Below are 12,716 nucleotides of genomic sequence, written 5' to 3'. Positions count from 1 at the left end.
ATTCGATGAAGCGAAGCTGTATAATGAGCTGACCGTTCTTTACTCGCGCGAAGAGTTCAGAGGCAAAAATATATTGTATTTAATTTCGTTTATCCTTGGACAAAACCTGCATCAAACTTTCTCCGAAACGCTTCGGCTGGCCAGAATGATACTGACATTGCCTAATACAACGGCGTCCGTCGAACGAACGTTTTCGGTTCTCCGACGGATCAAAAAATATTTGCGGTCCAAATCGGGCCAGAATCGATTATTTGGTATTATGATGATGGCTGTGGAGAAAGATTTACTCCATGAGATGATGCTGACGCCATTATTTTACGACGATATTATCGACAAGTTTGCGTTAAAAGTAAACCGAAGGATTCCTTTGTTATATAAATAAATGTTGATAAATAAAACTTTTAAAATCTGTTATCGCAATACTGTTGTTTTAATGTTGCAAATGTCGATTGAACAGGTGGCCCACTTGGTCACGCGTCGCCTCTGAACAAGCCGTTATCCAACAAAATTGTTAGTTGGGATACATAAGGCAATATTAATTGTATTTTTATAATGTTCCCCAAAGGGATTTACAACTCTGTTTTGGAACAAATACATGAGTTAAAAACCAGAAAAAAATCTGTCTGTCCGTTGCTATCGCAACACTAGTATTAATTTGCTCGTACGACTCATGGCGTCAGAATTCTACTTATACTTTGAATGGCGGAATAACGAAGAACGTTTATTTGGATTCATAGCAATGAAACTAGAGATGAAACGATAATAGTTTAACAAACTTTCTTTCTCTCTCTGCTACTGACGAACTAAACCAAATGCTGACTACAGTAGAAATGGCTTGACCAAAAAGGAACTGTAAGAGTGGCTTTTTTACAATTAAGTTTAAAGCTCCGTTGAACTTTTTGTTTCCTTTTTTAATTTTTCCAATAAAGCCCTATATAGAGTTCCAAGCGAAGTGAAAATCTCATACAATATGTTCATTATTTCACGCCCGTGAAAAATGCAATCTGCAAAAATTTCACTTCGCTTGGAGCTGTAAACAAATTTGATCCAGCGAAATCGAAGGTTGTGGATCTTATCTTTTTCACTTGGGTTCACTTTTTTCACGCATGCAAACGCTAATGAAAAAAGCAGCAGCAAGCGAAAACTTGCGTGCGTTTATGTTCTGTCTGTTGCAGCCAATTTTCACTTCACTCGGAGTGTGAGCTCGTGAATTTCGCTTCACTTAAACTATAAACTTCAGGCTGGTGAAATACCTGTGTGTTCTACAAACGGGTTTTCACGACAGACTTCACTTGTCAAATTTTTCACTTCGCTTGGAACTGTAAACTATGCTTAAGATAAAAAGTAGGAAAGTATGCTAAAAAAATAATAGATGAAATTAGGCAACTCACTAAAGAAGGATGACAGTTTAAAACATGACAATCGACATAGACGAAAATTGGTATTTTACCTCAGTTAATTTTTTAAAGCAAGCGTCAATTAAAAATTATATGTTGAATTAATCCATACAAAATCAAATGCACATGACTGAATGGGTGATACTGACTATCGATACTTTCCACCAGCTCACCTCGTTTTGACCTGGAAGCAACCTAACTGCTGTCAAAACCTTTATTAATTTGATCGATTTTAACCCAGTTTTGACCTGGCGTGCTGCCCGAAGCGCACTGTAATATTTGTCAGTTTCAACCCGCCACCACACGTGCTTAGTTCGTAAACAATTAACTGGCACCTCTTGCTCACTTGCGTCGTAAATTGCGATGTCGTTTCTTTATTCCTCCACAGATTTGCCCGAACACAGTGGAATAAAGAAATTCGCTAATAATGAAGTATCTTTGTCGATATACTAGAATATTTCTGTTTTACGATGACGGGGTAGTTCAAAATGGTGCGAAAGTCGCAATACAAATTTAAACTGAAAAAGGGAAAAAGTGAGGCGGGGTTTAAAGTTTTCATTTTTTACGTCAGTTCTACATTACCCCTTGCGCCATGCTGTGTACTATGCTGTGAGTATATACATTTTATTTACGCATTTCATTTGATGAGTCTGTGAGTCTGTGGTGTTAGTGCCCAAAATCTGAAAACAAACAATTTTTGTGCTAGCAAGTTTTTACAAAGTCTTGAATTTATATTCAGATTTGCATTATTCTAGCAGAATTAAATTTCTCGATACGCAGCTCGAGTGTGTATTGATGTGGTCTGTTTTTAAATGCATAAACAGCTAGCCTTGCAACGTTTTCAATGGATCACCAGTGTGTGGAAGAGAATTTAAAAGCCGGTGGCAGCGGAGACAGTGGAAATTTCGTTCGACAGAGGAAACCTAAAACGGAAACGCTTTGTTGTCCGATTTGCGGCATCACACTTCGCCCCAATGATATTGACCAACATTTCGCGTTGGAAGTGGAGCGACTTGATAGAATTCTTAAACCTAGAACAAATGCTTCCAGTGCGAGTGCGAGCTACACCGCAGTCACTGATAGGGCTTCGCCTGTAGCTGGCCCGAGCGGTAATATTTATGGGACCAAAATTGGTGGTAGCACCGGAATAACAAATGGACACTCCACAGAAGACACGACAGATTCGGCTCCATTGGCAACTCCTGAAGAATGCTGGGGAACCTATCAGAAAATTAAGAATAATCGTCAAGCAAGATTGAAGGTACAATCGCAGTCATTTGAATGCGTAGTTTATGTATTCATACTATTTTTTATTTCAGATAAAGACTCGAAAACGCAAAACAGAAGACAGTAACTGCCCTGTATGCAATAAGGTGGTGTCAGAAGATATAACATCTCACGTGGAAAATTGTCTCAAAAAATCTGAAATAAACGGGAATGGTGTGTCCTCTAGGGTAAATGATTCTGATGACGATGATGTAAGTATTGATGTAGAAGGAGAAAACTTTGAGGTTTATGAATGGGCCGGACATACACGAGTTCGCACAACTAGTATGTTACATCAAACCGGTGCTCTGGCGAGTACAGCTGTACGAGTAACAAACGCAGAGGATACTGATGACGAGCTGAATGTTGACGGTGATGAAACGCAGATTTATGGGCCTCCACAATACTCCGAGCGTGATGTTATTTATCCAATGGCCGATAATCGATTTAAAGATTCCTATCTTCGCGGTTTAGTAATGGCAAATGAACCTTTAACACTTAAGAGACCCGAACAAGACAATCCCGGCGAAGGGACCAGTAGACATACAGTCGCTCGTTTCCCGCAGCAACAGCAGCAGCATGTTCACATGACTTCGGAGGATCGAAATGGCGAAAACGGAGACCAGATAATTGAATCACTGAAGTCGAAGATTCGTGAATACGAAGGATTCATACAAAATCGACCTAAATGTCTGATATGTATGGATGACTTTAGGAAACCGGTTGTATCTATTTGTTGTTGGCATGTTTACTGCGAGGAATGTTGGTTGCATACTTTGGGAGCCAAAAAGCTGTGCCCTCAGTGCAGTATGATCACTTCGCCTACGGACTTGAGGCGTATATATCTATAAGACGGTGTGAACGTCGATTGGGAATGCCAAGATGGCATGAGCTGTTTAGAGTCCTTTCCACTGTCATTTTTGAGGAATATATGACAAATTGATTTATGATAGCACTTCGCACGGAAGAAAAAAAACACTTAATACTGAAGACAATAAGCGACTAAGAGTAACTAAATCTTTTTTACGAACGATAAGCTGCTCTGAATATTTTATATTTTATAAGCATCCCGTAGGCCAAGATAAGAAAAAAAGCTGCGATGCATTTTATCTAATTCTACTTTGATATAATTAGTAAGATATAAGTTCTATTATAATAAACTATCTCAATCATAGAAAACGGAGGTCAGTTTGCAACATAGAAGAGAGTGTCACAGGACCATTTCTGTTGAAACCAGTCTATGTTACCAAACGAAAGAAAAACGTAGTTCGACCAGGAAGTTCAGTTTCGTCCGATTGTTACTTGAAATATTTCTTATTAATATTTTTTCTTGGTACATGTATTATTTCGTCAATTTTTGTTTATGTATATATTTATTCTAACAATACAAGCTGACATTGATATGGCACTTTACATCTATTACATAGGAAGAATAACATGCAATACTAGTTTCTTTCACAATATGACTTTGAAACGCGATTATTGATTGTTATTAGCAGTTACGCAACAAATTGAGCATCGTATCGATATTAAACTAAACTAAGTCGCGTAAATTGCCCCAGTATTACAGTCATCAGATGTCACTTCCACTACCATCGCTTCTACTGTTACTTCTCATTCGTTCGATCGGTTGCCTTCCCTGAATGCGTTTCGCCCTCTTAGCCAGTGGACTAGAACTAGTGAGTCTATGAACTGCAGCAGCATTTCCTATAAATTCGTAAGGTCTGGTGTACAGAGAAGCGGTTCGCCGCCGCTTAAGCCCAGCCCCTGCTTCTTGACTGTACGGTATCGCAAACTCTTCTGAGCCAGATGAAGAATTACGCGACTGCTGTGGTTTAGATGCTCGTACTGGAAATCGATCTTTTAAAAATCCAGCGAATGAAGCTGCCTTTTTCAATAATGTAGATGAAACTTTGCCATCTTCTTCGGTATTATCAGTAACCGACGACGCGGAGCCTGAAGTGGCAAGCTCCTCTTGTATGTCACCACGACTCGCAAGTCTCATCACGTTTGTTACAATTGTCCACAGCCTACCAGTACTAGGCAAGGACTGGGGAGCTTTATACTGTGTGCAAGATTTAGTCTTAGATGGCGGCATGAATACATCATCCGAACCGGAGGCGTCACTGTTGTCTTCGGTCATAATAGAATCAAAACGTGAATCTCCTATTGCTGAGCAGCTGAAACTACGAGTGGGAACGGCACATGGTGTTGCCCAAACTTCATCTCCATCTTCGTCAAAATCATCTTTTGTGCTTTTTCGGGACATTTCTGGTGTTGCAAATGTAATAACCTTTTTTAATATTCCACCAGCCATCTTTGGAGTATCCTGATAATTGTGAGCGGTTTTAGACTTTGATCTTCGATGGACAATCAAGCTTTCTTCGTCTAACCGCTGGTTATCACGGTTTTCTTGATCTATTATCTCACGACTTGTGTCTAGGCTTTGGTGAGTATCGTAATAACTGGAAAAGGTTACTCTAGCTTCGGAAGATTCTTCGTTTGATTTTTTGGGAAGGCAAATCATCTTTGCTGTTTTGTGAAAAGCGAATCCTGACGAGGCCGCTGATTCACTGGAGGCTCTTTTCAGAACCGGTGTCGTGCGGAGATCCAACGCTGCTCCTCGCAAGGAAGAATCAGAAGTACTGTTCACACTACTGCCATTAGTTGAGTTGAAACTCATTTTTCGCTGTGTTCCTGGAGCCAAAATTTTGGAGTAGTAACCGTGCTGTGCAATCGCCCGTTGAATACTCTTTGACATAACCTGTCTTAAAGGTGTGGCCACTGCTCGTGATCGACTTCGGCTGATGGCGCGAACCTTGGGAAGTATTTCATAAGAAGCTGGTGACGATGTTACTGGATCTTCGGCTTTTGAATCGGAATCGCTGCCGCTATTACTGTGGTGGATACTGGACATTTGTCCCATTGCACTTGTATAGGATTCATTAGCTGCCCCTTTCCTGTGTGGTAAACAACCATGCATCATCGGAGTTGACGTGGTTCGAACCAGTTTTTTGTTAGGACTAGGTGGTCCATTACCCGGATCCTCCGAGGAAGCATTGACAGCTGATATATTCGATGTGACGCACAACATACTATCAAAACTCTGTCTGCTCTTTCGCTTCCAACGCAAGTTGATCATGGAAAGCGGAGTTAACATAGCTTTATTTATATCAGGAATTTCCTCAATTGGGTCCGTAATAGCACGGAGTTCCTTGGAGATACGAGGAGTGGTTGCTGTTACAGTGGATGCTTTCATAACCTTGATTGCTGTTTGATGTACTTTACCACTGTTCCCATTGGAATAGTCGGAAGAGTTAACAACAGAACAGTTGTCATTTATATTTTCTTTATCCTCTACTTCCTGCGGACGAACAATGCCATTTTCGGGAGATGCTTCTTTTATAGTTGGTATTTGCATAGCATTTTGTTCTAACTGGCAGACGGCGTCGGTTGCACTAGTTCCGTTCCTATCAGTGATGGTTAAGCAACGAGTAATTGATTCGAAATCAGAAGTCGTGTGGAACACCTGCGGTGGAGGAAGATACCGAAAGAAAATAATTATTCATAATTTTGTCACATACAAATTAGTAATGATAGTTTTGTGTTTAATAAAGACGAATATAGGCAGATCACCTGAACTATACTGTATCAAGACATCGAAATTTGTCTACAAGAACTCAACACAAAGGTCAGCAATAATAAGCCAACTAACCTCAAAACTCAACATCGCAAAACAACACCGTAATTCACTCACCTTGGCGCATCGATTGCAGCGTAATGGCAGATGCTCTTTTAAGATGTGTTCTACCAGCAAATTGTTTGGTGTTACTTTCATATCCGGTTTCAGCGGAAATGGTCGGTTATTGCAAATATAGCAAATTTGTCGAATTGCTTGCATTTCCTTGTGATTGTTGTTTTCGTGCTTTTCTCGGCACTTTGCACAGCAGAATACTTGAGCACAAGTCCTGCACTGGACCTACATAAAATTAGAATAATATATATTTTTATGGCTGCATGTCGATTTATATCGTACCTCTTTGGGAATCTTCATTCTTTCTTCAGAAAAAAAGCACTGAACAAACTGGTAATTTGACAATGTGCAATAGACACTCTGCTAACCACGAAAAGAAACTTTCTATTGTTTCTTAGCAGTGTAACCAGAGAGTATTTATTTGGATGATACTTTTCTGTGCTTTTTCGGGATCGATTCTGCCGAATGGACTGAATCCTGTTGCTGTAGCACTTGTTCACACTTTGCGATCAAATTGCTGTGTTCACTCAACCGATTCTTTTGAATTCTCAAATTGACCTCTCTACGCCGTTGAGACAACTTCTCACGGAGCTCTTGTATAGATTCCTTCTCTGGGGCGTAAGTGATGTGCAGAATACCGCCATAAAAGTTTCGAGCGTCCAAACGTTTTTTCGCTAGCCGAGCTTTTTCTAGTTTATCGAATTTTACATAGAACACGTCTGTGAAAGGCTCAACTTGATCTGTAAATAAAACATTTTATTATTGGTATTACTGTGAGACAAATGTCTGTATATTTGAACAGTGCCAAAACACGTGAACAAAATTGTTTGTCTTAACACTTGAATACACTCACGATTTCCACTCGCCCTAATGCTGTCCGTAATATTTAATACATGCTGAACCGTACCGTGACGGCGAAACTCGGTCTTTAGTTCCCGGAGCAAATTGATTTGGGGAACGCCGAAGACTAGTAAATGTCGGGATTCGTTTGCCACTGAGTAGACCTATACAAAAGAAACGGACACAAGAGAATCATATAGAATCAAAATACTGTCATAGTCAGTAGACCTTGAAATTTTTTCGAGAGGGAAAGGAACTCTTACCTTTACGGCAGTTGGTTTTTTCGATTTACGATACGGTGGTCGGTTATGGCAGTATTGATGTCGAATGTGATCGCTCAACTCAATGGAGTTATTACTCAGATCACTGATCATTTTTTTATCAATGAAGCCATCGATACTAACATGTGTGGTTCTACGTGGTTGTGTTGGCAATGGATGAGAAATTAGAGGTATTTGTCATTTTTAGCAACTATTAACGAGGTTAATTGGTTTCTTGTTATCCGAATATGTTTTCTATAAGTGCGATAACAAAAATTCCGTATGCTATCAGATTGTACATGCTATTTGAAAAAAATACTCCGACCAAACTGCGCTATTTCTAGCCTTCTCTGAATGATCAACAAAATTTTATTAGCACATTATAACTGAACATAATAATTAAAATATCTTCAAAATGACAAATTTTCTATCCTGAAATTTCTAACGTCATATATTACACTAGAAGCACATTGTTTACAATTACCTATACTGCGCAAATTTCTACGGTGTTTTGTTTTGTTTAATCGGTCACAAGCAATGTACGAGATCGATCCCTTTTTGCAGAATCGGTCATTTTATGTCGATTACCCGATAAAAAATCCGCATATTTTTCTCCATATTTAGTACATTCTCGTAGGCATATCATCTGAAAGAGTGTAATTTTCTGAGCAAAACGTGAATCATTAAAACTTTATATCATTGTCCATGGATTTTTAAATGAAGAATAAAAATTGCTCCAAAATCGCTACAATAACAGTTGGTATATGGGCGAACTGTCATTGTAGCGATTCGAGCAGTTTTAAATCTTGATTTAAAAAACGAAGGATAACGATAGAATTTTTTTTAAATCACGTTCTACTTGGAAAATTCAGATCTTTCAGATGATATAAAAAGCTGATATAGCTTAACAACCCAATTGCCGATTTCGATTCCGACGAATCCACTGATTGTTGCAACAACTCGTAAGACTGTATTACCACATACATAATGCCTTGTTCAGACTACACCGGATATCACCTGATATCGCCAGATGATATCCGATATCACTTCGAGCGTTCACACTACAGTGAGCTGATATGAATTGACATTTGCTTTATTATTATTTATTGCAAAGTATACTTGTAGAGTAAGGCATTCTCATTCTTTAATTCTACAATTGGATTGAATGTAACCACATCTTAAATATAAATTAATTATTTTGAACTCATTCTTAAGATCCAATGATTTTTACTTTAACATTTTTAATTCCTTTCTTCTAGCCAATCTATACACTTGCGCATGAACCTCCCTCGTAAATTAATATTTTTAATGTCGGCTGGGAGCTGGTTCCATAAAGTAATTGCTCGCACGAAAAACGAATCACGATAGTGAGAAGTAATGAATTGTGGCAAAACAAAGCTTCTGGTACGTGTGCCTCTGAAAAACCTGAGTTTTTCTGAAAGATAACGGGGACCATGATAGGTTATTCTAAATAAAGTAGATATATACCGCGATTTTAGGAAAACTTGAAATGAGCATCCCAGTAGTTGACTTTGGAGATGTGAAACTCGAGAAAAGGTATTAATATTAAAAATCCAACGGACACATCCATTTAGCGCAATTCTTAATCTGTCGAAAGCAGCAGCAGAGGCGTTTGAAATTAATTCTAACCCATAGGTGAAGTGGGGAAGTAGAAGTGTTTTGAACAATCTAATTTTAACCGGAATAGACAGCATGCTTGCAGTTAGCCTTAAGTGACGTAAACCTGCGTAGATTTTTGAGCACTGGGTATTAATATGAGCATCCCATTCAAGATTGTGCTGAAAGGTGATCCCCAAATTAGAGATCTTATCAACATAATCCAAAGTTTCACGGTTGAAAATTATACTCGGTAATGTAGACGGAATTTCTCGACGACTAATAAACATAACTTTGGTTTGGAAGCATTTACAGAGAGAAGATTTCGTTCTGACCATCGGCTAGCATTTTCAAGATCCGAATTAACGAGTAAACCCATTTCATCAACTGAAAGATTGTCAGAGCAGAAATAAAGCTGAACATCGTCAGCAAATATATGTATCATGCAATGCCTGAGAACTGTTGGCAAATCATTAATAAATAATGAAAAAAGTAAAGGCCCGAGTACTGACCCTTGAGGAACCCCCGATATTATGTTGACCGAATTCGATAGAGTTCCTGGCGTTTCTACTAATTGAGATCGATCACAGAGGTAAGACCGAATAAGGTAAACTGCCTCTCGTGAAAAGCTGAACTGGTTTGATAGTTTTTGCAGTAATTTGGCGTGGGAAACCCTATCAAAAGCTTTTGAAAAGTCTATTAAAAGCAAAAAAGCTACTCCTTTCTTGTCCACTATCTTGTGAATGTCGTCTTGCACCTTTAATAAAGCTGTGGTGGTGCTATGACCAGTTCTAAATCCTGATTGATATGGTGTAAGCAGGTGAAAAGCGTTGATGAACTCTTGTATTTGATTTTTGGCAATCTTTTCAAAAGCCTTGGATAAAACACAGAGTATGCTATGGGACGTAAATTATTTAAGGAGTTAATTCTAGGTTTTTTTGGTATTGGAATAACTTTTGACGCTTTCCAGGAACGAGGAAACTTAGAAGTTGAAAAGATAAGGTTGAAAACGAATGTAATAGGTGTGATAATGAAAGGTAAAATCAATTTTATAAATCTAAGAGGAATTTCATTTAAGCCTACCGCGTTCGAAGTGAAAGAATTGATAACTTTTCCGACTTCAAATTCATTACATGGAACAAATTTGAAACCATTTGGATTTTCGGGAGGGGTTGGGGGTATTTCATGATCACGAGTAAAGTTTTCGCTGAAAAAGTTATTGATTTCATCACTAGAATGAGATAACTGTGCTTGATTATTCACGGATTTAGTAATATTTAGTTGCTTAAGTTTAGCCCACAGCTGCTTGCTAGAGTTATTAGAATGCAAAGCTGAGGAAATGAAATCAGCTTTAGCTTTGTTTATTAAGTTATTCACGCGGTTGCGCAATCGTCTGTACTGAGCATGATCGATATCGCTTTTACTGCTGGTCCATTGACTATACGCAGCATTCCTCGAAATCATGGCATTACGAATTTCTTCTGTAAAATGGAAGTTGATCGCTGAAGGACGGTAAGCACGAACTGGGACAAACGTATCAAAGTGTTCTAAAAGTTGAGTAGTCAAAAAATCAATTGCGAGATTAGAGTCGTGCATACTGTAAAGCAAAGACCAGTCGATTTGATCCAAACTATGATATAATTCTCCGTAGTTAATACATCCATAGTCTCTGAAGTATTTTGGCTGATCAGCGGAAACGCGAGATATATTGAGGGATGAAAAAATTATGTCATGCTTAGAAAAACCAGGTGCAGATACTTGATTGAAATTAACAATGAACTCGTCATTATTTGTTAATAACAGATCAATTAGAGAGCAACCCTCTGAATAAAAATGAGTGGGCTGATTATTCACACAGCTAAATCCAAAATTGTCAGTTACATTGCTAAACTGCAAACTTTTACTATTTCTTTTGTTTAAGTTCGAGTTAAAATCACCAATCAATATGATATTGGTGTAAAGAAGCGAAAAATCAAATAGCTTACTGTTTAAAACGGCAGCATAGTCTCCTCTAGGCGGACTGAAAAAAACGCCAAGCAAAAACTTTTCGGTGACATATTGAACCTCAATAAACAAATATTCAGTACAATTGCTGTCATCTGCACCCACATATAAAGTAGAGCTCGATAGGATTCTGCATCGCAATTCAGGCTTGAAATAAACGCAAATGCCTCCGCCACGGCTGTAAGAACGATCATGTCTATGTAGGTTATAACCAGGAAGTGCAATAGAATCGTCGGAAATTGAATCATGAAGCCATGTTTCAGTCACACAAATCACGTCGACTTTACTATTTACAAATAAGTCTTTAAATTCTTCAAATTTGCTTATTCCACGAGCGCATAAACTCTGAATGTTCATATGACATACATTAATGTTATCGCTTTTGAGTGCCACATTCATCACGGCACGCGGGATACTGGCTATATCATTGTTTGTGCGAGCAATGCTCACTTGATTAACTGACATCATCGAAAAAGAAAGAGAGGAGCAAACGCAAATGAACTAAACTAACTAAACGAAAGGAATATAATGCTGAGACTAAAAAAACTAACGTATAAATTTCATTGATCATAGTGATTATTTATACTAACTGTGGTTATGTACTTGGAGGTTTGTAGAAGTTGTTGATTATCATCGAAACTAGGGCATTGAGAAGCGTAGACACTACACCATGGTAGCAACAGCAGCATCGAATCCTCAGCAGCAGCGGCAGCAGCAGAAGGTCCAACAGCAACACCATCAGCAGAATTTTCAATTTACTTTTAGGAGGGGAATAATCAACGGACAATAAAGGAGTGGAAACATGGAATATCATAAAAGGAAAATGATTTGACTAGGAAAGGTTATATATTTTTCGAACTAAGCAGTTTTAACTGATCCTGGTTACGTATAGCCTCGGCTGGAGAATCGGCATTGGTTTTAACGAAGACGACCCCATGCTTGGTAAAAACCTTCTGAATCCTGCCTTCCTTTTTTAGTTTCAAGGCATGTCCTTTCAGCTGACGGGCAGATTCACACAGATTTTCGTTAAGGTAAACCCGTTTGGTAACGTCGAATCCAAGCTGCGACAGATTGAGATTCCTTTGAAACAGGTAGCAATGAAAGAAGTCATCTCTAGCCGCTTTTATAGCAAACTGGAAAAGTATAGGTGGTGAAGAGCCAACGGCAATGGGAACTCGGGCCAGTCGCTTCGAAAAGACAACTGGAACATCCGAGTTAGAGTAGCCCAGAGCAGAAGCAACTTTAAACAATAAGACACTCGTTTTTTCTGACGGGTTGTACGGTACACCAGTAAGCAGGAGGTCAGCTGAATTTTCTAGTTTAGTAATTTAAAAGAAAAGAAAAGAAAACAAAAACAGGCTAAAACAAGACAACAAGAGCAATGGGATTAGGCAGAGTGTAATCCAGCCTTTACACTCTTTGACCAAGCGTCAAATATTTGTCACTTTTTGACAGATTGGTCAAATTTGGTCAAAGATAATTGTTTGTCACTCTCCAATTTTTCATGTGGTAAACAAGGGCAGGTGTTTGTCAAACTATAATGAAAGGTAATCAAATTGGTCAGAAATCTTTCCAGTA

At 38.6% G+C, this 12,716-nt stretch overlaps 3 protein-coding genes across 3 annotated transcripts; 1 reads left to right on the top strand and 2 right to left on the bottom strand.

Annotated features, from left to right (window-relative positions):
- Nucleotides 1–2,053: 2,053 nt before the first annotated feature.
- On the top strand, nucleotides 2,054–4,286 carry LOC129730823 (E3 ubiquitin-protein ligase RNF220). Its single transcript, XM_055690405.1, has 2 exons — nucleotides 2,054–2,658; nucleotides 2,717–4,286. Exons 1-2 carry the CDS (start codon nucleotides 2,242–2,244, stop codon nucleotides 3,512–3,514), a joined length of 1,215 nt encoding a protein of 404 aa, XP_055546380.1. The 5' UTR covers nucleotides 2,054–2,241; the 3' UTR covers nucleotides 3,515–4,286.
- Nucleotides 4,006–6,838, bottom strand: LOC129730822 (mitosis initiation protein fs(1)Ya). Its single transcript, XM_055690404.1, has 3 exons — nucleotides 6,700–6,838; nucleotides 6,421–6,642; nucleotides 4,006–6,192 (listed from the first exon to the last, which is right to left on the bottom strand). Exons 1-3 carry the CDS (start codon nucleotides 6,715–6,717, stop codon nucleotides 4,237–4,239), a joined length of 2,196 nt encoding a protein of 731 aa, XP_055546379.1. The 5' UTR covers nucleotides 6,718–6,838; the 3' UTR covers nucleotides 4,006–4,236.
- LOC129730825 (RNA-binding protein 48) lies at nucleotides 6,835–8,086 on the bottom strand. Its single transcript, XM_055690406.1, has 4 exons — nucleotides 8,002–8,086; nucleotides 7,521–7,671; nucleotides 7,271–7,421; nucleotides 6,835–7,157 (listed from the first exon to the last, which is right to left on the bottom strand). The coding sequence occupies exons 2-4, from the start codon at nucleotides 7,629–7,631 to the stop codon at nucleotides 6,835–6,837; spliced, it is 585 nt and encodes a 194-aa protein (XP_055546381.1). The 5' UTR covers nucleotides 7,632–7,671; nucleotides 8,002–8,086.
- Nucleotides 8,087–12,716: the final 4,630 nt, after the last annotated feature.

The sequence above is a fragment of the Wyeomyia smithii genome, chromosome 3, assembly GCF_029784165.1.
Source record: "Wyeomyia smithii strain HCP4-BCI-WySm-NY-G18 chromosome 3, ASM2978416v1, whole genome shotgun sequence".
NCBI lineage: Eukaryota > Metazoa > Arthropoda > Insecta > Diptera > Culicidae > Wyeomyia > Wyeomyia smithii.
This window is presented reverse-complemented; position numbering and strand designations above follow the sequence as displayed.

Excerpts from the sequence above, each read along its gene's own strand:
- LOC129730825 (XM_055690406.1), bottom strand. The coding sequence starts at position 7,631 with ATGATCAGTGATCTGAGTAATAACTCCATTGAGTTGAGCGATCACATT. Across the intron at positions 7,422-7,520 it reads AAAAACCAACTGCCGTAAAG|GTCTACTCAGTGGCAAACGA; the intron begins GTAAGAGTTCCT and ends TCTTTTGTATAG. Across the intron at positions 7,158-7,270 it reads CATTAGGGCGAGTGGAAATC|ATCAAGTTGAGCCTTTCACA; the intron begins GTGAGTGTATTC and ends TTTTATTTACAG.
- LOC129730823 (XM_055690405.1), top strand. The coding sequence starts at position 2,242 with ATGGATCACCAGTGTGTGGAAGAGAATTTAAAAGCCGGTGGCAGCGGA. Across the intron at positions 2,659-2,716 it reads ATCGTCAAGCAAGATTGAAG|ATAAAGACTCGAAAACGCAA; the intron begins GTACAATCGCAG and ends TTTTTATTTCAG.
- LOC129730822 (XM_055690404.1), bottom strand. Across the intron at positions 6,193-6,420 it reads GCTGCAATCGATGCGCCAAG|GTGTTCCACACGACTTCTGA; the intron begins GTGAGTGAATTA and ends CCTCCACCGCAG.